The sequence below is a fragment of the Bubalus bubalis genome, chromosome 2, assembly GCF_019923935.1.
Source record: "Bubalus bubalis isolate 160015118507 breed Murrah chromosome 2, NDDB_SH_1, whole genome shotgun sequence".
NCBI lineage: Eukaryota > Metazoa > Chordata > Mammalia > Artiodactyla > Bovidae > Bubalus > Bubalus bubalis.
The window spans coordinates 178,012,260-178,036,684 of NC_059158.1; the positions used below are offsets into that span (position 1 = coordinate 178,012,260).

Sequence of the window (24,425 nt, forward strand, 5' to 3'; positions counted from 1 at the left end):
AGAGGGGTCCTAGGACCAGCTCCCTGAGGTCTTTATGTCTTGAGTTTAAAATTCCTTCCTCTGGCCCCCTTCACTTTCACCACCACCCCCCTCCCCCATCCCAGGCAGACATCAGCCCCTTGTTACCCTCAGAATAAACTTTATTTTTTAGCCAAGGGCAGGCCCTGAGATGGGGATCCCAAAAGAAGGGTTTTGTATAGCATGTAGGGCAGCTATGTCCTGGGGGCCAGGTTGGTTCTGAGGGGCAGAAGGCCATCCACCCACTCGCATGGCCGCTCCAGGAGGGTTTGCCACAGCTGCCTCTCCTCAGGTGTGGAGTCCATCCAGGGCACCTGGAGCCCGTAGCTGCTGCCTGGATGCAGTGGGCGGGGGAAAGGGATGGAAGGCATGGTCACGTTGGACACCCCAGATCCCAAGGAACACTGGTCCCTGGTCATGCACCGTCACCCCCCCAGTTCTCAGTGGACACCAAGCTCAGGAAAGGACAGAGACCTGCCCAAGGCCACACACTGAGCCCTGGCCTCTTAGCATCAGGTCCCCTCGGGGCTCTGCCCCACTCACCGGTGCCCAGGCTGAGGCGTGTGCCCCCCAGCTGGCGGCTGCCCAGGGCCCCATGGTCCCAGAGGGAGAGCTCCGCACAGGCCTGGCGCAGGTCAGCAGGCCCAAAGCCATCATAGACCATGGTGTGATTGAACATGGGGTTGAAGCTGCGTCGCACCACCCTTGTCCGCTGGCGGCTGGCCCGGCTGTCATCAGGCAGCACTGAGCTGTGAGGGAGGTGGGCTGACGTCAAGTGGCCACCCCCTCACACTCCCCAGCACCCACCAGTTACCGAGTCCTACCCACACTCCCTTGCAATGTCCATGTCCTCTGGTTCCTGCCTGAGAACCGGCCTCAAACCCTTGCTGGGACCTTTACTTCGATCTCCTGCCTTTAAAAATTACAACTCCTATCCACAGGACCCCAGAGTAAAGTCCCTGAAATGCCTGTCTGCTGCTCCTCAGCTCAGTCACCTTCAAGACCACCCAGAAGTGATTTCCAGACTTTTCTAAAGCAGGCGCTTGGAGCTCTTTCTGCAAGACAAAATATTACTCAGAAGTACAAAACCTAAAGGGAAACCAAAGCCTCTGGTTGAATCAGGGCTGGGAGCTCAGAACCTCACTGGGGCCTGCCTCTGTTTTACTCTCTGAGGGTGGGGCAGCAGATGCAGGCACCCCTAGAATTCCTCCGGTGCTTACTTTGAAAACCACTGAACTGCAAGGACCAAGCCTCACAACCTGGTTTTCCAGGTCTTCCATAGGTTGGCCCCCGAGACCTGCCAGGTCTCAGTCTCAGCTCTCCAACAAGTCCTATAAGCGCCAGTCACTGGAATGCAGCTGCTGGAAAGAGTCCTCACTCTCCTGACTCCAGGCGTTTGCGCAAGCAGTCCCCTCCACCCCTGCTCAGTGGTCAAAGCCCGGGGGGGGGGGGGGGGGGGGGGGGGCGCGGGTAATCAAGAGCGGGTGCATGTTGATTGAAGACAGGGGCGGTGCATGTTGAAGACAGGGGCGCTCCATTGCTGGAGAAAAGAAGGGAAGCCGGGAAGTGGCGATGCCCCTCACCATTGTACGAAAGTATCCGGGGACCCTGAGCGCAAAGGGATGAGATCCTGAACCTCCTTCACCCAGAAGTGCAGCTCCCCGCTCGGGGGCAGTCCCGGGCCTGCGGAGAGACTCTGCTCAGGCCCTGCCCCAGGGACAGCGTCCCCTCACCCTTGTGGGACCCGGGTTCCCCTCCTCTCAAGGCCCTTCTGGCTTGACCCTCTGGGGCGGCCACTCACCCTCGGAACCAGCGGGGAGGTACTTGAGGGACAGAGAGAGCAGCCCGCGGTTGGGAAAGTCGTCGGGAGACGGCGGGACCTGTGAGAGGCGGGCTTGTCAGGGGCTGGGGACCAGGACCTAGGGAAAGACGGGTCCCCGGACATTGGTGGGGCGTGTCTATGGAGCGGGGTCTCGGGGCGGGGCTCCGAGAGAACCGCCTAGGGAATCCGAGAGCCACCCAGGCACCAGCGGTCGGAGACCAGACCTCTGCCTGGGGCCTTAAGGTTTCGAGGGCGAAGGGGACTAGGGGAAAGCCCGGTGGGGTAAAGGCGGGAGATCTGGGCCGGGGTCTCCCCACGCGGGCCAGCTGCTCACTCGGGGCTGCAGGGGGAGCCAGGTGGGCTCTGAGTCCCAGTCCCACGTGTCCAGGGGCACTTCGACTTCTCCCAGAAAGATGTTGCGACCCAGGCTTTCGCGGTGCCACACGGACAGGCTCAACACGCGGCCCCGGAGCTCCGTCTGCGGGACAGAGTACTGGGGACGGGAAAGAAAGAAAGCGAAGTCGCTCAATCGTGTCCGACTCTTGCGATCCCATGAACTGTGCCCGCCAGGCTCCTCTGCCCATGGGATTCTCCAGGAAAGAATACTGGAGTGGATTGCCATTTCCTTCTCCCAGGGGATCTTCCCGACCCAGGAATCGAACCCTGGTCTCCTGCACTGCAGGCAGATGATTTACCAACTGAGCTATGAGGGAAAGCGGTGCACTGAAATGGAGCAGCGTCGAGACCGCGGCCTCAGAGCTGTCGGAGTGTTCGCTGGGCCTTATCCTACCACGCTCCTTGCTGGAAGGAATCCCGGGGAGCCCCAGACGGGGTAAATGAGGGTCTGGACTAGCGCCGTGCCCACCTCTAGACCGATATGCCGGAGGGTAAGTTAATGCGAGGGCCTCCTAGCCGTTCCTCCCGCAGAATAGAGGATTGGAGCGACCAGGAGTGCAAGTACCATGTCTGCCCCTGCCCCCCTACCCCCGCAGGAAGGGGCGGGGGTTCGGTTCATTAATGGGGCCCGCCCCGTCGCCGAAACCTCACCCGGAGAATCTCGTTGAAGACAGGGTTCAGATTCCTTTTCTTCACTGTTGTCTTGCGCTTGCTCTGCTTATCCGGGAGGAGGTAGCTTTTGACGTAGCTGGAGCGGGGGAGGTGAGGAACGAAGGTAAAAGGGAGGGGGCCCTTTACCCTTCCAGCTCCTTGCAGCACCTGCTCTAGCCACAGCCTGGAACGCGTGGCAGGCCTCGTGCCGCGCTTTATAGGAGTTAAATCACCCAACGCCTGCGTCTCCCAAGAAGGTTATTCCCATTTTGCAGATGAGGAAACTGAGGCCAAGAAAAGCGGCGGGGTTGGGCGGAGAGCGCGGCCCCCTTAGCCCCTCAGCTTCGCGGGGTCGGGCACTCACGGGTCGGAGCGGCGGCGCCGTGCAGCGGCCAGGCCCTGGCACTGGATCACGTGCACGCGCAGCTCGGCGGCTCCCGGCTCGTAGCGCAGGGCGAAGTTCACGGAGCCGCGCACCTGCACCGCGCCCGCCTCCGGCTCCCCGGACAGGCTCATCTGGCTGCCGCTCAGCTGCGGACCGAGGGTGGGAGGTCAGAGCTGGGGACTAGGGCTCACGTCGGGGCTGGGGAAGCTGAGGGAGCGCCGAGGGTTCAGATCGCGGGAATGGCGGGGGATGGGGGGAAGTGAGGTCGAGGGAGGGGTTATGCAGGGGTTGTGTGTTGGGATGCGGGGAAAGGAGGTGTCCCCACCCCCACCCCCAGACTCTTTCCCTCACCCCCTCACCGTGGAGGAGTTGAGGCTGGACATGGAGGAGCTGCTGCTGAGCATGCGGTCGAACGAGGGGTCGGGCCCCGGGGTCTCTTCCCCATTCTCCAGCATCTCAGACGCCGCCTGAGTCTCAGGAGGGGAGTAAGTGACTAAGTGACCGGGGCGCCCCCGTACCCCTTGCTCCTCCCGCGGCTTTTCCTGGTCCCGCACAGCTCGCAGCCTCGGGCAGAGGCGCTCCCCGCCCGGAATCCGCTCCGGGTCTTGAGAGCAGCCGCGGGCCGCTCCCGCCTACCTGGGTAGGCGGGGTCTGCGGCTCCTCCTCTCCCATCGACGGCGGCTGCATCTCCGGGTCCGCCTCCTCTCCGGCGACGACCAGAGGGTGCCCCAGGTCAGGGGCTGGGAGGGGCACAAGCTGCTCAGCGAGCCCCTCCCCTGCCCGCCCGCCAGCCCGCCCCTGAGCAAATTTGGAGGGACTGGTTTACCAGCCAGGTTCAGGCCCAGGGCTGCCCTGCGGTCGCCTGTGGAGACCACGCCTCCCCGCCCCCAAAACAGGAGGAGAAAGGTGAAAACAGGGGGTCACTTATAGCTGTCTCTGGGCTTCCCTGGACTGTAGCCTGCCAGACTCCCCTGTCCATGGGTTTTCTAGGCAAGAATATTGGAGTGGGTTACCATTCTTCTCCAGGGGATCTTCCTGACCCAGGGATCGAACCCATGTCTCCTTCATTGCAGGCAAACTCTTTACCATCTGAGCCACCAGGGAAGATCACATGGTAAAGAACCCGCCTGCAATGCAGGAGACCAGGGTTTGATCCTTGGGTTGGGAAGATCCCCTGGAGAAGGGCATGGCAACCCACTCCAGGATTCTTGCCTGGAGAATTCCCATGGACAGAAGAGCCTGGTGGGCTACAGTCCATGGGGTCGCAAGGGTCAGACACGACTGGGCGACTAAGCACAGCGCACACAGAGCTGTCTCTGATCCCCCAGCCTCCTGGTGCTTTGAACACACACCTTCCCGGTCATCTTGGGCTTGGGGCTCCTCCTCCTGCTCTGAAGGCTTTTTGGAGACACATGGTGAGGGGACATCCGGTCCCTGAAAGAAGCAAGGGGTAGAAGTCACAGTGGGGACTGGTGGTGAAGGGGTCAGAGGTTATGATGGGGTCAGAGGTCAGAGGCTTCAGCTCCAGATTTTACACCACCCTCACGGCCAAGCCAGTAACCAGCTGCAGGACCAGTCTGGCCCTTTTACCTCACGCCCCTTCACACTTCAGGGCCTCTCCTGCCTGACTCCCAAGGTCCCCACTGGTGGCATCTGAGTCTTGGATCTTGCCCAGCTCTGTCCCCCACCCCATTCCTTGGAGGCTGGGTCCACAGCCCCATGTGACAAAGGAGGACAGAGGCCTAGCCCAGGGTCTCCCAATTAATTCGCAGGCTGGGTTCTTTCCCTAGTACACTCCACCTCCCCTCCAGAGACTCTGTACATGCACTCGTTAGCCCGCTGAGTCACTCATTGCTCACCTCGGCCTCAATGAACCTCTCTTGGGGGCCCTCGTCTACGGAGAGCCTGGGAGGAGGGAGAGGTGTAGTCAGGGATGGGCCGACTGGGAGGTACCCGCCACTGCCTGCCACGCCTCCTCACCTGGGCTCCAGGGCCTCTTCAGTCTCTTTCCCTGCAGCCTCGGCCTCCACATCGCTGCCTCCAGCCTGGTCTCCTGCACCCAGGTGAGACGTTCTGTGAACCCCTGCTCCTGGGATGTCTGGTCCTTGGAGATACCCACCCACTCCCCACAGCCCATGGAGAGGTGGTGCCCACCCAGAGTCACATAGTACCAGGGGCCCCATCTCCTTGTCCGCACATACCCAGTGAGCTGGGCTGCACAAGGCCTGCCCCCTCTGGGGAGCTCCTCTCACTCCTGCAGCCCTTCTTTCTGCGGATAGAAGCTCGGACCAGGTCAGAGCCGAAGTGGGCGTGGTGGTGCCGCTGGAAGCGTGCTTCCTGGAACCAGTCCCCAGTTAGGATCTTCAGCTGCCCAGGGTCTGCCAGTGATGCCCGGAGCTTGCTGGAGGATGGGGGAGGACATGGCGGTCACCACTTATGCAACCAAACATTCTCGCCACCCACTCTGTGTGGCAGGCTCTGTACCTGGGGCCAGGGATATAACAGTAAATCAGACTTGATCCCTGCTTTGGAGGTGCTCAGGTTGGTGGGGAACTGAGTCTGGAATAAACCAGGACACTACAGTGAGGTAGGAGTCATATATATGTAAGAGGATCAGCTTTGCCTTTGAGAATCCTGGAGAGCTTCCCAGAGGAGGTGGCATTTGAATTTCTTACCCAGGACAAATTCAGTTCTCCAGGTAGAGAAGGAAAATATTTATTCTTCATTAAATGACTATGTATAACCCTTCCTAACTATGAAGTAGGCTCCTTAACCCCATTTTACAGATGAGGAGAGCGGTGCTGGGGAGGTCCAAGTTATAAGCTAGGAGGTGTCTGTGCGTCCCCAGACACTACTGACGGTGCTCCCCTTCACTGCTTCTTCCAGGCACGAGGAACGGCCCAGAAGTGCAGGGTGTGTCCAGGGGCTGTGGAGCAACTGAGCGGCTGCAGCGCTACACTTTGAGTCTGTGCGTCGGGGGGTGGGGTTTCCTGGTGGAAGGTGAGATGTGAGAGGCTGACAGAGACCAACCAGGGGGGCCTTGTGGACCACGATGCGGAGCTTGTCCCTGACGGGATGCTGAGGAACCGTGTGAGGTTTCAGGAGTGGATACCAAGAGTAGATCTGGAGAGTTCTGGCTGCAGCATGGCGGGTGGGCCCGAAAGGGCGAGCCTGCAGGCAGGGAGGCTGGCAAGGGAGCAGATGCAGCCACGCTGGGAGAGGTGATGAGCTGAGCGGGCCAAGGGCCAAGTAGACCAGGGAGCAAAAGCAAAGCCTACTGAGATATCTGACAGGCTGCACCTTGAAGGGACAGGGTGGGGGCCACCTGAGCCTCCCAAGGCCGGAGCCCCTTCCCGGGCTCCCCTTGTTCTGCCTTACCTGATCCGTCCCTCTTCCAGCTGGCGCAGGCGGGCATCTCGCTTCAGGACCTCGGCAATGGCCTCCTGCTCCTCCTCTGTCAGGAAGCTAAGATCCAGGAGCCCGTCGGCCTCGGGCTCTGGCTCACGTGCCATGAGGAGGCCAGGCAGGGACTAGAGCTCCTCTGGAGCTGGATGGCCCCTCTGGGGCATCAGCCGGGCCAGTGCCCAGGCTGGGCACACGCGGCTCCCTGGGGGCAGACCAAGGGTCAGGTCAGGCCTTGCCCCTGTACAAGGCACATCCTGGAGCCAGATGCCCTTTTCTGCCCAAATATACACCCCTGTGGTGGGCAGGGTACAAGCCCAGGAAGGCTGAGATCAAGGCGGCATGACAGGCACTCATGGATACACGCTTACAGAGGCCCATGAACATACTCAGGGACACACTCTAAGACATGTACAGAGACATATGTGTACTCACTGATACATGTAGATACACTTACCCCCACTGAGAAGTACACCTGGTCACACATGCACACTGACCCTTGTATAAAAACAGGCACACGATACCTGGTCCCACATAAAGGGCCCTAGGCAGTCATAGACCCAGATCTATGTGCAGACCAAGAGCTGTACCTCACATATTCTTACATCTGCACACAGGCAAGAGCACACAAGGGCGACAAGGACCACAGATGGCTTCACTTGCACAAGGGTAAGTCTGGGGACAAAGGCGTGTCCCTAGATACTTACAAATCACACAGACTTTTGCACACACATACTGCACCCCTGAAACTGGATTGTGGCCTTGAAGCTAGAGAGACCAGGGCCTCACCCCTAAAGCCAGAATTGTGCACACGACAGATAGTCGGTAAGTGTTTGACTAGTTAAATGCAGAAATGCAGCTGCACACACATGGGGAATACACACACACACACACACACATGCAGCCAGACACATATCTGGCTTGGGAAACACAGGCTCACACACATATCTGCTTGGCCCCCTGCCCTGGGAATCCCCCTACCTGGGTCCCTCCCCTCCACCCTTCACCCCCACCCTGTCCTGGCCCAGTGGGCCTTCCTGTCTGAGGCAACCTCCTCCCCAGCCCACAGCCCAACTTCCTCCCCGGAGGTAACCGCGGCACCCACTCCCCCTGCGGCCTCCAGCCCAGGGATACCCCTGCTGCCAGCCCTGCACCCTGACCCAGAGGCCCTAGCCCCCTCTACTCTGACCTCATGGGATCCCCACGCCCCGGCCTGTATTTGGCTGGGGTCCTGGCCGTGGAGGCTGAGTGCTGCAAAGCAGCTCGGGTACCATGGTGACTCCGGAAGGAAAACACCTGGGCAGCCCCAGGGGGTGTGTGGACGTGGCAAGGGGCCCGTGGCCGGGCCTGAGCCCACGGGCCGGGGTGGTCTCTCCACTCCCACTGCCCCGCCAGTCCCTTCCCTCCCGGGGCACCAGGCAGGGCCAGGGTGGGGAGAGGGTGCTCTGTAGGCAGGCCCTGGCTTTGCCGCAATCTGTGCCCTCCCAGCTGAGTCAGCGAGCCCGTCGAGCAAGCCCCTGCCCCACCCTCCCTGGGGGGTGGGTGGGTGTCTCAATCAGGTGTCCTGTATGACGCTGTGGAAATGCCTGTGCCCACGCCAACAGCATTTCCTGAACGTCTACCGTGTGCAAGTCCGGGGTGTTGCAGATGCAGGGTTCGGGGCGCTTCTGGGGCCTGGCGTGGGAGCCCCTGGGTTACCTGGTGTTGCTGTGAATGTCTGCTCTTGGCAGGCGTCTGCATACCGTGCATCTGGGAGCCTGTATGTTTTGTGGTGTGAGTTTTGTAGCTGCATGTGTCTCTGGGCATCATGTCACTGTGTGCTGCTGCACAGGGGCCTGTCTGTGTGGTGTGTTCTGTGACTTTCTGGTGACAGCGTGGTGGGATGTGCGCCTGTGTGTGTATGATGGGGCTGTGTGTGGCGGTGTGTACCCTGGTGCCCTGGGGGCTACCCAGTGTGTGTATGAGCGTGGAGGCAGAGGGACGGTCTGCGGAATTGACTCTACCCTGGTCCTGAGGTTGAGGGCTGGGCTGTGGGCTTCTGAGTCCAGGGTCCCAAGCAGCGCCCCCTCCCTGCAGTCCCTTCTGGTCCCAGAGGCAGAATCCAGCATCCAGCCCTCCCCACGGTTCCGACCTCATGGGACAGACCCATTGGTCAGCTTAAGCGTCTGTCCATTTGTCTGGTTGCTCCAGTCCCAGACGCGTTCCACCTCCCCCCTACACCCCGAGATCCTAGAGGGGGCTCAGGATGCCAGGTGGAAGTGCCCCCGCTCTGGGCACAGGCAGGGGACCCCCGGCCCAAGGTGTATTACCTGTAGGGGTCCAGAATGGAGGGGACGCCTTTGTGGGGTAACCCCGGCTTCCTGGCAGTCAAGTTCAGGGACCAGGAGAGCAGTGAGGGCCTAAGGCTGACTCAACCGCAGCCCAGCAAAGCAGCTGCCCCACTGAGGAGGAGGAAACACCTTCTCACAGGGCCCGATGCAAAACCGGGCCTGGACTCCTGGCTCCCCAGGGGTGCAGCTGTGGCTTTCAGCAAACCCAGAGCTGATCTGGTCAGTGGGAGAGGCCCCGGGCTTGGCTCCAGCTCCTAGGCAGACTTCCTCTGTGGCTCCTGTAACCCGAGCTGGCTCTCACCCCTCAAAGCCTCTGCTGCCCCTTCCATAGAATGGGTTGCAGCCCCATCCCGCCCACTAAGGAGCTGATAGAAACTTGCTTTGAAAGCAAAGTTAGAAACCTTTCTGAGAACAAGGGCAGTGGAAGGATTGCACACGGCAGCCAGATAACCCCGAAGAGTTCCTGCTCTGCTGCTGTGTGACCTTTAGCAGGTCTCAACCACTCTGAGCTGCAATTTCCTCCTATGCAAAGTACAGGCTGCAGAGCCTTAAGAGCCTCTAAGGGAGATGGAAGTGCTTGGAACCAGTTGGCACGGTTACCAGGTGTCCTCTGGCCAACATAAGCCCCAACCGCTGTCCCTCAGCGTTCACACATGCTTCCCAGGAAGTGCTGTTACCCGTATCTATTAAATGGGGATAATAATCCCTCCTCAGATGGGTCTCACTAGAGTGCAATGAGATCCCTACAGGCCCTTAATAAGCATGTATATGCATGGGTAGATGCAACAGCCATTGAATGTCCACTATGGGACCCGTCACTTTGATGCTGGCCTCCTCTGCCAAATCTCCCCAAATGGAAGGCGAGTGGCCAGCAGCACCCTCAACCTTGCCCATTATTCTGTCCTGGCTCCACCCAAGGATGCTTCTCTAACACTCCACCTGTCGGCTATCACCCTGGAAGGCATCAAACTTTGCTGTCTGTTCTGGCTTCTATACTTTCTTCCTCTTTCTGATCTCCTATCCTAGTATCTGTGACTCTCCTTTCTTCTCAGCCCCAACTCCTCTGTACCCTCCCCATCTCTAACCTCCTGTTTCCAAGTTTCCACTTCTGTGGCCAGCTCTCCTGTCCTGGCCCCAATGACGCTTGCTGCCATTCCCCGGCTGCCCGCTCTTTGCCATCTGTCCCCCACCTCCACCGCTGTCCCACTGGCCAGGTTTCCGTTCCTGTCCAGTCTCTTTCGGAAGCCTCCTCCCCCTTGCCTCCTGGCCTCCACCCTCAGCACTACCCCCAGCCCTTTATCGCCCAGCTGTCAGAGGGCCCTTTTTTGAGTCATTCCTCAGCTTTGGAAGGTGCCAGCAGACAGCCAGGGGAACCCTCTGACCCTTTTAACAAATCTGCTCCAAGCCTGCCCAGCCGAGTCTTATCATCTCCCAAGGCGGTCCATCCTCCTTTGGGCTGCCCGGCCCCTCGGCCTGACCCTCAGGACCCCTGCCTGGCTTTGAGTGGTCCTACATCCTTAGAGCCCTACCTACAGGCGCTGTTTCCTGTCCTTCAACACCCCCCGCCCGCCCCCCACCTGGTCCACGTGTGCTCCCAGCTGAACTGCAGAATTCTTTCCCCACCCGCCGCCACTCAGCGCCTCTGCACTGCGGCTGGTCTCCAGGCAACTCCTGGCTAAGAGGCCCTGGACCTCGGTTAAAATTCTGGCTCTGCCGCATGGCTCCCGTGGCCTTGGATCAATGACAATCTCTGTAAGCGTCTCTCTATCCCTTTATGAAACGGACAATGGCAGCCGTCTCATAGGACTGTCTTAAGGAGGTCCCTTTCTCTTGCCTCCAGAGTCCATTCTCCCTTTTTGTCAGGGACAGCCCCTCCTCACCTGCCCTCCTGTGCTCCAGTGGGGCCACCTCGCAGGGTGGTTCCAAATGGGGGGCTCTGGAGCCCAGTTGCTGCCTTTGAACGTGGTTCCACGCTTCCTACCTCTGTGACCTTGAGCAAATCACATCACTTCTCTGTGCTTTTTAAAAAATATATATTTTAAATTTTATTTTGGCTATCTCGGGTCTTAGTTGGGGCACACACGATCATTCCTTGGGGTTGCATGGGCTCCAGAGCACAAGGGCTTAGTTGCCCTGCGGCATATGGGATCTTAGTTCCCTGACCAGGGATCAAACCCACATCCCCTGCATTACAAGGCAGATTCTTAACCACTGGACCACCAGGGAATCCCTTCTCTTTTTAATCTTCAGATGGGGATGACAGCAGGTACCCTCATGGGGCTGAGGTGAGGGTAAATGACATACTTTATCAGCACTTAGGAACTGTCAGTGGTTTTTATGACACCTGTTTAGGTCCATCACCACACGGCCTGTGTGAAAGCAGGCCCGAAAACGTTCCTGTCCATTCTGCCGCTGTGTCCTCTGTATCAGAACCTAACCCCAAACCTTAGGTGGACCCCAGTACACAAAACAGATTTTTGAAAATGGAATAGCTCTTAAGAGGGGAGGTGGCACCACCCTAACCCGGGGAACCCCCAGGCTTGCAAACCGCAACACTGTAGGGTCTGGGGTGAGCTGACGGACACCTGATCCAGGGCCCGGAGGGCCATCCTTGGGATTTCAGGATTCAGAGACCAATCTTTTGCTAGCTGAACTAAAGTGACACCTGGCATCGCACAAGATTAGGAAAGACTTTGCCAAGGAGTGGCTTTCAAGCTGGGAAGGGCATGACTTCAACAGGTGGAAAGCAGAGGACCAGAAGCAGGCAGGTGTCGAGAGTGGGCGCTACCCTGTCTCAGTGGAGACCAGGATGCAGAGTGAGACTGCAGGGCCCCGAAGGCCATGACAAGCAGAGGCGCCACGGAGCAGGGCAGTGGCCTGGCCCCTGGGGTCAGCCCTGCACTGACCTCCAATCCCACCGCCAAGTTCCTTCCAAAAGGGAATGTGGGAGGGGTTTCTCTATCTGCCTGCCTCAGGGAGACAGCTTCGGGGTGGTGGATGAGGCGTGATGAGGAACCTCCATAGCTCAGGCTCCGAGCGGGATACACCCGAGGGACGCTGACTCTAAGCTCCAGACACAGCCATGTCTTCTGCAACCAGACCCCTTGCTGGGGGCAGAGGAACCCAAGTTCACCCAGAAGACGAGCTGAAGGGAGCTCACATCTTCAGTGAACCCAGGGACCACCAAAGGGAGAAAACAAGGGCGAGGCCTGGTCTGGAGTTAAAACTCTTTATTGTCCTGTCCAGGGAGGCTCGCACAAAGGAATCTGTGGAGCAGAGGTGAAGGGGGGCGGCACGGGCCCGTCCACATCTTGGAGAGAAGGGGGAGCCGTGGGAGGCAGGCAGAAACAGCTCCCCTTCAGCCCTCTGCTGGCGCTGGCTGCACCAGCCACCCCTGCAACATCTTGGAGGTCGTCCAGTCACCAGTGTCAAGTCCACACCTGGGGCTGAGGCCAAGCTTTGTGACACTGCTCTGATCTGCAGGGGTCACCCTGGATATATCACTCCTTTCTCCAGCCTGGTTGGGGGAGCCCAGGCCCCAAACTGCAGGGGAAGATAGGCCCAAGGGCTTGCAGGCCCTGGGAGAGTGGGAAGAGAGAGCTGCATGGGCTGGAGGCTGCCCGCAGTGAGGCCCAAAGCACCCCGAGCGCAGCTTCTGACAAACATCTGGGGGGGCCGTCAGTCCTGCTGGGCCATTCCAGTGGCCAGTGGAGAAGGCAGGCCCCGGGGCGCCGAGCTCACGGAGATTTCTCAGGGTGCCCTCATCCCGGGACCAGAGCCCTGGCAGGAGAATGGGCTTCAAGCGCAGCTCTGGCCCCAGGGCTGCCCTGGCTGGTGGGTCCAAATGCCCTTCTCCCCCCAGCCAGGCACTGGGCTGAGGCAGAGGGAGCCCAGCTGCAGAGGGAAACTAAGGCTTTTCCGACAGATGAACAAAGGGTGCCTCGAGGATGGGGGTCATGAGCCTGGGATGGAGGGGTCCAGGAGCTTCAGAGCGACCGGTTAGGCACAAAATGCAAATGCCTCTGCCCCAAGCGCACCCTCAGCCTTTTACTCCGTCCCACCTAGCCCAGACCCCGGGTCAAACCCACCAGGCCCATCCCTGCCTTTCAGGGCGAGGACAATCAATCTGGGACGAAAAGGGGGGTGGCGGCTGCCTCCTCAGGAGCTGGGTGGGCCCAGGGCCACGGAGCGGCCATCACCGCAGGTTGAAGACCAAGCTGATGGTCAGGATGATGCCCAGGAGAAGGACAAAAGGCAGCCAGGTCTTCACGAAGGCGCCGACGCTGGTGGAGAGAGAGGAGAGCGTGGGCTGCAGGGGCCTGGGGAGTGGGTATGCGGCTCGGAACACCGTCCACCTGCACACCCAGATGGGGCTGCTCCCCCCAGGAAGCTCCCAGACCCACCCTCTCAGCCCCGAACTTGGTCAACTGAGGGACTGGTCCACTATGGAGGCCCACCAGCTCCCATCCCAGGCGGCCGCCGTTCCAGGCGCCTGGCGATGAGACACCTTACTGGGTGGGTACAGGAAGACAGGCCCACCCTCTGGGCCTTCCTGACTCCATCCACAATGGCTCCTGTGTCTGGGAAGGGGTCTCTGGCAAGAGAACCAGGAAGTCGTTAGTCTGTGTGGTGCAGACAGCCTACGAGGTGGGGAGGGGCTAGCGAGAGTCAGCACAGGGCTGTGGCTGGAGTCAGGGTCCCGGGTTCAACCCCGGCTCTGTCCCAGGCTCTGTGTGACCGCAGTTAAGGGCTTCCCAGGGGACCTTTTGGACCAAAAGATTCTTCTGAAAAGAACCTCCTTCAGAAGCTCTGAACCACGAGTGCAGCTGGAGGGAAGCCTGGAGGGGCGGTCAGGCTAGCCCAGGTGCGTGCTGGGGCCCTGTGGGTGGGTCACTCTACCTCTCCAAGCTCCCTCCACCTGTGAATCATGACTACGGCCTGTGCTACCTCACAGTCATGGCGTCGTGGCTTCAAAGGGCTTCCCAGGCCACCACGGGGGGCCCACTCGCCCAGAACCCTGCCTCTGGCAAGAGAAGCTGGGAGGGGACGAGGGTCTACCTGGTTCCCTTGACCTGAGCACAGGGCTCTGCACACACGCAGCGTCCCCGAGGAGTCAGCATCTTTATCTCCGTCTTACCAAAGGGCAGGTGCCACTTAAGAGAGGTCAGGGCCACTCCCCGAGATCTCACCGTGAGCAGGGGACAGAGCCGGCCTCGGATGGCACGCCCCTCAGCCAGCTCAGCTAGTTGTTCCAGAACCTCCGCGGCTCCCATCAGCGCCTGCTTGGCCCTGCTGGGCCCCAGAAGCTGCCCTTCTGGGATGCGTGGCCCTGGGGGGATCTGTGGAAGCGCAGCCCCGGGGGCTCACCTGACGTACTTCCCGTAGAGCAGGCAGAAGAAGCAGAGCGTCACCATGTTCCAGTTGGTGCTGTTGCTGTAGCGCATCAGGTTCAGGGCCAAGGCCACGTGCGAGTGGCAGTTGTCACAGCAGAGGTTGTGCTGGAGATGCGGGGAGGGCTGGGTCAGGCCGGGCTGGGGGCGTGAGGGGCAGGGGGCGCCCTCCCACCCTGCTTCCCGCCCCCAGGGGTGGCCCACCTACCATGCGGTGCTTGTACTCCTCAGAGGCGTCATGCACAGCGGTGTCCCACGCGTTGGGCCCACTGGCGTAGACCTGAGCAGGGTCCAGCTTCCAGTACCTGAGAGGGGGGAAGAGGGCGTTCTGGGCACTGGCTCAGCTCCACGAGTGTCCCCTGACGCCTGCTCCGTGCGGGGCCCTGAGCGGGCACGGAGGCTACAGGGGTGAGCCAGGTCCAGGGAGAGAGCCACGCAGCTGGCAGCTGAACAGTGTGACATGCCGCGGCCTCGCAGATCCTGCGGAGGACACAGGCTCACTCAGTGGGGGTGTGAGAGGCTTCCTTGGGGGGAGGTGAGTGTGAACACTTGAGTCCAGTGTGAAACAGGAGGCAGCAGCCAGGCACGGAGTGGGGAGTGGACGTTCCAGGCAGAGGGAACAGTCTGAAGGGAGGAAGGGGCACGACACTGTGCGGCGCATACAGGAATGAAGACACTGGGCACTGCTGGAGGGTTCGGAGGGAGGAACAGGGTGAGGGAGGCTGGACGCCGAGGCGGGAGGCAGGGGGCCATGTCTGGGGACCTGAATGTCCTCCTGAGGCGTTTATCCATCTTTCCCCTCATCGCCTCACTCAGGAGGCTAGGGTGAGTAGGAGAACAGCTGGTGGAGCTTAAAACTCAGGACCCTCAAGCTGGGGGTCGGCCCACAGGGTCTCTCAGGAGGGGGCACTGGGAGCTCGAGCGCCCTCTGGCTGCTGTGTGGGGAGTGGCTTGACAGAGCCTACAGACTGGACCGGAGAGAAACCGCCACCGTCTGGGGATGTGGTCTGGGGACTTGGGCTGCTCGGTGGTTCCTGCTTGGAAACGGGTGCCCGGTGCCCTTCCGACTCCTGCTGAAGAGTGGGCTAGCAGCAGACACCCAGGCCAGAGGCCCCTGAGGACACCAGCAGGGCTTGGGAGCCCCGCTCCTGGCTGCCGGTGCTGTGCGGGACACCCACTCCTCCAGGGCTCCACCCTCCTGGACGCTGCCTCGGGCAACAGGGCACCTGATGCTCTCCTGAGCAGACCGATGACTGAAGCGCTGTCTCCAGGCCACAAGAGACAGGCCCCCAGATAGAAAAACTGAGGTCCCCAAACCCCATGCAAACTAGCAATACTCCAGGAGGGCCTAAATTTGCTTTCATTCTCTCCAACCAAAACTTTCCAGCAGAGTTCTAAACAACGCCTCCCTTACACCTTAAATGGTGTGTTTGTTCCCTGAGGGGCAGGAGAAAGGGTCTAGGTTTGGAGGGAGACAGACCTGCGTGCAAGTTCCAGTTCTGCCACCTCCTTTCCATTTCTCACCTTTTCCTTCTTTCCCTCACCTTTCTGACGCAGCTGAGAACACGACCTTGCAAGGCTGAGGCAAGGCCTAGAAGGCCTGTGGGTAAAGAACCCGGCCAGGGAACGGAGCAGGAGATGTGTGGTCCAAGGCCAGACCCTCTGGTGGACTCTGGCTGCGCCCCCCTCAACCCCTCCTCAGGCTGCTGGCTCCTGCTATGCCCCAGAAGGCCTGGCCTGCTGCTCCAGGCAGAGGAACCTGGCTCCAGGGCCAGTCACACGCATGTTCGTCACTTACTTGGCAGGTTTCCCAAAGGCCATGTTGTCTTCCTGTTGGGGGACAAGAGCAGAGGTCAGTGGGGAGCCTGCATCCAGCCAGAAAGACAGGCCTAGTTTGGTGGTGGAAGTGTTGCGACTTAGAAGGAAGTATGTGGGGTGGGCACGAGGCGGGGCGAGGGCCCTGCTCTGGAGCTGGTGGGGTATCTCAAGTGCTTGCAGCAGCTTTCCTGCGTGAAGGCGATGCGGCAGGAGGGCACACAGCCCTGTGCCCAGAGGCCAGACACTCGGGGTACAGGCATGACTGCCCCTCCCTGTGGCTCCCAGGTAATTCTCTCACCCTCTCTGGGCCTGGTTTTCTCCAGGTTCTCTGGGCAGTCTCTGGTCTTTGCCCACAGGGAGGTGGTTTCCTTGATAGTATGAATGAAGACACCCTCTGACCTCCTGACTCGACAGTAGTGGCCCACACGGAGCCTGGCAGTGTGACTGCAGCCGGAGCAGGACGTGGGGTGGGTTGCGGGGGGACATAGAGTTTGGGTCTCAAGAGGCCTCCTTTGAGGGAGATGTTATAGCCGAGTCCTAGACCTGCCGCATAAGATGCGGAGTGCAGGAGTTGCACAGGGATAGAGTCTGGGTTTAGCATCTGCTCACAGAGCTGGTCAGAGATGAATTCTCATCAACGTGTATGACACTGAAAGTAAGGGGTAGGAAAGACCTCTGTGGTGTTAGAGATCATGATAAATATGAATCAGACAGGTTGGTACTGTCACACTCGTTCGTCTAGTTTCTGATGGAGAAGAAGCTGCAACCTTGAAATAGGCAGGATGCTGCCTGCTTATCTGGAGCAAGCTCACTGCCCCTAACTTGGGCCCAGCTCCAGGGAGCAGACCTGAGAACACAGCTGGTTCATTCTAGAAGGCCTGCCCCTTCTTCTCCATGGCCACACCCAGGGAACCATGTCAGCCTCCCATGTGTCCCCACCTTGTGACTCCCACCTTCTGAAGGTCCAGAGATGTAGTTCCAGGATGGTCTGACTCTCCACTCTTGCCTCTAACCCCTACCCATGTCTTGGTACCCCTGGGGTGGGCCAAGGGCTGGGTCAGTTACTTAAGACTCCTTCTGGCCACACTGCCCTCCCGGCCTGTCCTGGAGGCAAGAGAAGGGGAAAAGGGGTCAAAATACTGGTGGGGAGCAGAGGGCCAGGGCCAGGACTGCGGGGCAGCTGCACTCCCTGGATACTGGGGACACAGGAAGGCTGTCTGCTGGCAAGATAGGCCAGCCTTCCACGGGAGCCTCAGAGCCCTCCAGAGCAGGCAGAACGGGGAACTCACCGACACAAAGTAGGGGCCAGCAAAGTCCCGAATGACTCCTGTGGATGTGCAGATGCCCATGTGGCCGATGATGGGGAAAAACCACCTGTGAGAAAAAAGGACATGGAAGGGCAGAGCTCAGGGGAGTCTTTTAGCTGGTCAGACAGAGCTGGGACACTCCATCCGGCTTGAGAGCAGATGAGTATAATACATGTGACGAGTGCCCATGAGGGTGGTGTGAGGGGCGGGGGAGTAGGGAAGAGAGGCCAGTGCAGACAACTAACAAGAGTGGGGAATCCGCGTGCCCACAACACAGCTTAACTCAAGGACAGTAACACTGAGTGAGGTGCGGACGCGGAGCAACAGGAATGCTCCTTCACTGCTGCTGGGAGTATAAGCCATTTCTACAGCTTTTGCAAATGGGCACTACACCCTCTACCTCAGCAACTCCACTCCAGAGTATACACCCCACAAAAGCAAACCTTTGGTGCCAGTGTCCACCAAAGCTGTGGACAAGAACATTCATGGCACCTTTATTAAAAAATAGCAGGAAAAAAGAAAAAGAAAATTTTTAGAAGAAGAAAAACACATAGCTAGAAAAAACATCTGTCAATCCTCACTGAACTGCACACTTAAGTGCATGCACCTTATCGTATGTGATTATACCACAGTAAAGTTGATTAAAAACCAGAAATAAGCTAAATGTCCAACAATAAGAAAACGGGTAAGTAGACTGGGGTATAGTCACACAGTGGAATAGCAGGTAACAACGAGAAAGAATAAACTGTTACGCACAACACAGATCTTCACAGACATAAGCAGAGTAAACGAAATCTCACACAAAAATGCATGCATAGTATTCTGTTTAAGTAAAGTTCAAGAAAAGGCAAAACTAATCTATTGTGCTGGAGGGAGAAGATGGGTTATTTCTGCAGAACTGACAGGCACAAGGGAGCTCCCCTGGATACTAAAAATGTCCTTTCTTGACCTGGGTGATGTGAGCGCACACATATGCAGACTTCACTGACCCATACACTTAAGATTTGTACCCTTTATGCTATATCTTATATCTCAATAAAAAGTTATTTTTAGACAAGTAGGGGGGAGCATTTAAACCAATATATATGTGTGTGTGTATGTGTGTTGGGTGGGGGTAGTTCAGAAGCTTCCTCTGAGGAACTGATGAAGAATGTGGTAGAGATCCGGACAAAAGCACAGTGTATCACAGGAATTGAGAGTTCAAACTTTTCCAAGTCACAGGCATTTACAAAAACCCAAATCTCAGTAGGACCCCTATATGCAAAACACATAGGAACTCCAGATCTGTCTTCAGCCTGAGAACCATGGCTCCACAGGAACTAAATGGTAGAGAGACTGATCAGTTTAAGGACTTACAGGGGGCAAAAAAACGGCCTCACAGGGCCAGCAGCCAAGTGTGATTTTAAGGCTGCCTGCTGGAGAGGTGGAGGCAAAGCCTAGAGATGCAGCCCCAGGAAACAATTATGTGGGGCCAGGACCAGAGGAGGTGACCTTTAACCCAGACCTGTGAAAGGACAGGATGTCAAGAGGCAGAAAGCAGAACTCCAAAGGCAGCAAAGCGCTGCCTGTGCCTGGAGAATGGGAGGACAGGAGTTCAGAGGCTCTTCTGGAACACTGGCAAGAGGTGACAGTGATCCCGAGCAGAGTACTGGTGGGGTGGTGAGAAGCAGATGGCTTCACAAGATCTCTCAAAGGAAACTGGGTGGTTTTATGACAACAGAATGGAGCACTTCTGGGCTGCGGCTTGAGGACCTGAAAGGACGGTGGGGACCGAGTGATCTGTTCTAAATTTTTTTGCTGTCACATGGCTTGAGGGATCTTAGTTCCGGGACCAGAGATTGAACCCAGGCCCCCACAGTGAAAAGCCTCAATCCTAACCACTGGACCACCAGGGAATTCCCAAGTGGTCTTTTAAGAATGTAATCCAGATCCCGTCATTCCCTTGCTTTGACATTCATTGAAGGCTTCCTGTTAGGCTTATACTCCAAACTCCTTCCAATAGTCTCGTCTTGCTTATCCTCTGATGCCACCTCACTCTTTTCTCTAGCTACACTGCCCACTTCTGGTTCATCAAACACTCCAAGTCCTCCCACCTCAATGCTTTTTTTGTTTTTTTTTTTTGCTTTGGCTTTCATCCCAAACTGTCTTCTAGAGCTTCGAATAGCTGGTTGCTTCTTATCATTGATGCCTCAGCTCAAGCATCAACTTTGGAGGTTTTCCTTGTTGATGCCTTCTAAAGTAGCCACACACAACCCCAGGTACCCCAGATCCCATTACTCTGCTTTAATTTCTTCATAGTATCTACTACAATCTCAGATTACCTGGTTCACTGATACGGTCACTGTCTTTCCCCGTGCCTGTGTGCTAAGTTGCCTCAGTCATGTCTCACAGTCGTGTCTGCGACGCTATGGACTGTAGCCTGCCAGGCTCCCCTGTCCACGGGATTCTCCAGGCAAGAATATGGAGTGGGTTATCTCCTTCTCCAGGAGATCTTCCAGACCCAGGGATCGAACCCACATCTCTATGTCTTCTGCAATGGGAAGCAGGTTCTTTACCACTAGTGCCACCTGGAAAGCCCCTGTCTTTCCCCACTAGCATGTAAACTCCCAGAGAGCAGGGATTTTCTCTTCAGTATTAGAGTAGCCCACAGGCAGTGCCTGGCACATGACTGAAGCCAAGCAGTCATTGACTATATGCTGAATGAGTGAATGTCCTGCATTTAAGAGTGGAGTCAGGCTCTGAGGTCAGACCTGGGTGGAGTCTGGACTGCGTTTTGGGCAGGCACTCACTCCCATCTCTCAGTGAGAGGTGAACGCTAATGGCAGTGCCTCAGTGTGGCGTAACTGTGAGGATCAAATAGGATATGCTTGCAAAATGCCTGACACGTCCATGCACTTGGTAGTTGCTTGATGCAGTTATCATGAGGTGTACAATGAACACTTGCTATATGACTGGCTGGACTGGTGTATAAGTTGCTGAAGATTCATAGTGGCCACAGCACGGACACTCAGGATTACGGGAAAGGCCTCAGACCTCTCAGACCCTAATCTCGAGATTCCTCTCCCCCTCTTCCCCTCAATTTCTTTCATCTGGTTGGGGCAAAGGTATGGCTTTGACCAGTACTCCACATACCATGGCTGCGCTGGAGGTCAGAATAAAGACTAGAGACAGTGACAGCGCCTGCGCCTGGGGAAGCCCCAGAGAAGAAACTCTCAAAGTGTTTGTCAGTCTGGAAGCTCCATGAAGGCAAGCTCCAAAGCTGCTTTGTGGACTACCGTATATTCAGACCTAGTATGTAAAAGGGCCTCAAGATCTGCTTATTGAATGAATGAGTTACTGACCCTGGACCTCTACCTAGTAAGGTGGAGTATTTCAATGGAAAAAGCCCTATGCTGGCTTCAAAGCCTTTGTTTCCTCATCTAGAAAATGGGGGTGATAGTATTTGTTTCCTTAGGTTGATGTGAGGACTGAATGAGACAGTGAATATAAATGTTTAGAACAGAGCCCAGAACAGAGTAAGTATCTACTCTTTGCTGTTTTGTGTAGTAGCCATAGCTGTTATCAGGCTTTTCATGCAGAATCATCAACAGTTCTGAGGGGACAGACAGATCTCTGGATTCAGTTGCCTCCTCTCTGATCCTGCCTCTCCAAAATCAATGACAGTCCCTTGTGCCTTATCCGTTTCTAGCTCTGCACCTGAGGTCAGCAATCACCATAAGGCACACACTGGTCCACCTCTCTCTCTTCTGCTGGAGGGCGAGTCCTGTGATGGGAACATGAGCCCTCTGACAGGGGCACTAGATTCATCTTATGAACACCTGTACACAGATCTGCATAGAAACGGAGTGTGCGCTGCTTCTGGCCCCGATGACTGGGGACTGTGGTGCTTCCACTCAACGTTGCTACCAGATGTCTGAAGAGCAGAGGACTCTGCAAAAGTTTTTTTGAGAACAGGGGAAAACCAAAGAGATCTTGGGATAACAACACAATTTTTAGCAAAACCATTACATTCCCTCCCACTTATTCTCACATTAACATTTTGCTTTCTTCATAGCACTAATCACTATCAGTTCTTTTATAGTTCACCTGTTTACTGCCTATCTCCTTCCACCATGATTTAACTCTGTGAGAGCCAGGATCATACCTGCTTTACTCACCACTGTATATTCTTATCACCTAGAACTATTCTAGGCACACAGGACTCACTGAGCAGGTGTGTTAAAAGGAATATTGAGTTAATCAATGAAAATACTTTCTTAAATATTTTTATTTTTAAAGGACTCAGACTTGGATATTCTTAAACAAATGCAAAAGCATTTGAAACAGAAACAATGGAAGTATTTTAACATGATGCAAGACTTAAGAAAAAGAGCTCATTTCAGAATCAGAAACATATAAGGACAAAAATGATCCGTTCTCCATACCACCTGGCTGCTTCTGATACAGGGAACAAATAAGTCTATTCCATCAGGTGAGAGGGAACAGGATGTGGTCAAGAAAGCAAGTCAGAAAACAGTGTTGGGCATGGCTTTGCTTACTATTGTGTGAACCTGATCAAGACATTTAATGGTAGAGATCCATCATCTGAGACTATAATTCCTACCTCAGAAAGTGGCTGTGAAATTCAGAGAAAATGAGTGTAAGAGAGCTTAGCCAAGTGTCCAGCACGGTGGGTAATGGTTATCATCAGTTGTCAGGGCTGAAGCACCAGGGCAAACCAGCTTCCTACCTCCCTAACCCCGCGGCTCCTTGGTACCAGGCGCCAGCACTTTCTGGAGCACTTGCTTTCTTTTCTGACAAAGGCTGATCTGATGCTATAGAAATAACTTTGGTCTGGTGGGCAGACTGCCTGGGACCTAAACGCGCTTTGCAACAGAGATGGTGTGGTCATATTTCTGGGGGCCTTCCAATGACGACATCCCAGGAGTCAGTGTGGTCCCAACCAAACTTCCATTCTGGGCCTCCGGACCCAGCAGGATGTCTTGCGTACAGGAAGTGACCAGTAATCGTCTGTTTAATGAATGAATAAGCCAGTGAATGAATGAAGATGTCTCTCTCACACTAAGTCAAGGGGCCCCTTTTCTGTACGCCCACAGGTCCTGAGCTTCCCAGCCTCTGAACCTCTCCACGGTCAACAACTGTCTCTCAGATCAGACCAGGTGTAACGAGAGCGAGGAGCCGGTCCCACCCGTCAGCACCACTGGCAACACGCGGGTGGCGGGGTACTGATGAACCCCGGCCCCTCGGGAAGGCTTTGCTGCGCTCTGGGCCCGGAGGCTGGCCCGGGGCCGCCGGAGGACAACGCGCCGGCCCATCTCTCTCTGTCCTGGCCGAATGCCAGAGAAGACTCACGTGAGCACCGGGATGGGCGTCCACACCACGCAGTAGGGAAAGCGGCTCCGCTCCACGTCCATGGCGCCGCTGCCAGCACCGCTAAGTTGCTTCTTGTCCGTCTCGGCCGCCGTCGGCGCCTCCACTTCCGCCATCCCGAGCGGGGGAGGCAGCGGCGGCGACAACAGGAGCGGCGAACTCCCTTCCGCTTCCGCCATGCTGCGTGCGCCCTACCCGCCCAGCCCCTGCTCCAGTGCCGCTCGCTGGGTGGCGTCACTTCCCGGAGATGGGGTCCGCCCGGCTTGGGTTTCCCCCCGGGAATAGGAGCCGCGTCCCTCTGGGCCCGGCGCCCAACAGCGCCGCGCCGTTGCGCCTGCGGCGAGGCGCTGCCTGAGGGCATTCCCGCAGTCTAGTGCGTGAGCTTCACTAAGCACTCAGTAATTCAGTACGCTGAGGGTTTCTGAGAGGTGTGGTGCAGTCTCTACTTATTGAGCGCTCCTTAGGTGCCCCGCGCCTGACATACATTGTTTTTAATCCCCACAAACTGGTTAGACATGCGAAAATTGTTGCCATGCCTTCCTCCAGAGGCTCTTCCCGACCAGGGGATCGAACCCACGTCTCATGTCTCCTGCATTGGCAGTCGGGTTCTTTACCTCTAGCGCCACCTGGGAAGCCCCTAGACATGCGAACATAAGTTCAGTCAGTTTAGTCCCTCAGTCCTGTCCGATTCTTTGCGACCCCATGGACTGCAGCAAGCCAGGCCTCCCTGTTCATCATCAACTCCTGGAGTTTATTCAAACTCATGTCCATCGAGTTGGTGATGCCATCCAACCATCTCATCCTCTGTGGTCCCCTTCTACTGCCTTCAATCTTTCCCAGCATGAGGGTCTTTTCCAATGAGTCAGCTCTTCGCATCAGGTGGCCAAAGTATTGGAGTTTCAGCTTCAGCATCAGTCCTTCCAATGAATATTCAGGACTGATTTCCTTTAGGATGGACTGGTTGGATCTCCTTGCTGTCCAAGGGACTTTCAAGAGTCTTCTCCAACACCACAGTTCAAAAGCATCAATTCTTCTGCGCTCAGCTTTCTTTATAGTCCAACTCTCACATCCATACATGACCACTGGAAAACCCATAGCCTTGACTAGACGGACCTTTGTTGGCAAAGTAATGTCTCTGCTTTTTAATATGCTGTCTGTTGGTCATAACTTTTCTTCCAAGGAGCAAGTCTTTTAATTTCATGGCTGCAGTCACCATCTGCGGTGATTTTGGAGCCCCCCAAAATAAAGTTTGTCACTGTTTCCATTTCCTGCACGTTACCAGTGAGAAACTGAGGCTTAAGAGGTGAGGTAAGTGGCCAGGACTCAACTCCAAGTCTGTTTCCCTCTCTTTTTCATTCGGTGGTCTTTCACGAGGTAGTGGTAGCATAAAGGAAGGATAAGCTAAAATAATGTGTGGCATATGTGTAGAAAGTAGGGAAAACTTGCCTGGAGATATTTGAACCAAGTCCTGATGTTTGCCAGGTGGCTCCAGGATGGGTGTGTGCAGTGGTGCAAAGAAAGGAAGGCCTTGCAGAG

At 56.7% G+C, this 24,425-nt stretch overlaps 2 protein-coding genes across 3 annotated transcripts; both read right to left on the reverse strand.

Moving 5' to 3' along the window:
- Positions 1-71: 71 nt before the first annotated feature.
- On the reverse strand, positions 72-11,010 carry SYTL1 (synaptotagmin like 1). The gene is made up of 14 exons (XM_044938084.2): positions 8,984-11,010; positions 6,651-6,879; positions 5,474-5,673; positions 5,253-5,325; positions 5,132-5,177; positions 4,625-4,706; positions 3,909-4,012; positions 3,632-3,745; positions 3,252-3,418; positions 2,888-2,984; positions 2,175-2,333; positions 1,820-1,898; positions 562-767; positions 72-352 (listed from the first exon to the last, which is right to left on the reverse strand). The coding sequence occupies exons 2-14, from the start codon at positions 6,782-6,784 to the stop codon at positions 77-79; spliced, it is 1,737 nt and encodes a 578-aa protein (XP_044794019.1). The 5' UTR covers positions 6,785-6,879; positions 8,984-11,010; the 3' UTR covers positions 72-76.
- A 1,209-nt stretch (positions 11,011-12,219) lies between these two features.
- TMEM222 (transmembrane protein 222) lies at positions 12,220-23,104 on the reverse strand. 2 transcript variants are annotated; one of them, XM_006055481.4, is made up of 6 exons: positions 22,872-23,104; positions 17,502-17,586; positions 16,193-16,224; positions 14,603-14,699; positions 14,381-14,502; positions 12,220-13,287 (listed from the first exon to the last, which is right to left on the reverse strand). In XM_006055481.4, the coding sequence occupies exons 1-6, from the start codon at positions 23,066-23,068 to the stop codon at positions 13,200-13,202; spliced, it is 621 nt and encodes a 206-aa protein (XP_006055543.2). In that variant the 5' UTR covers positions 23,069-23,104; the 3' UTR covers positions 12,220-13,199. The 2 variants fall into 2 exon arrangements, with proteins under 2 accessions (XP_006055543.2, XP_006055542.2); XM_006055480.4 differs by having other exon boundaries at positions 14,372-14,502; positions 22,872-23,098.
- Between the last annotated feature and the right edge of the window lie 1,321 nt (positions 23,105-24,425).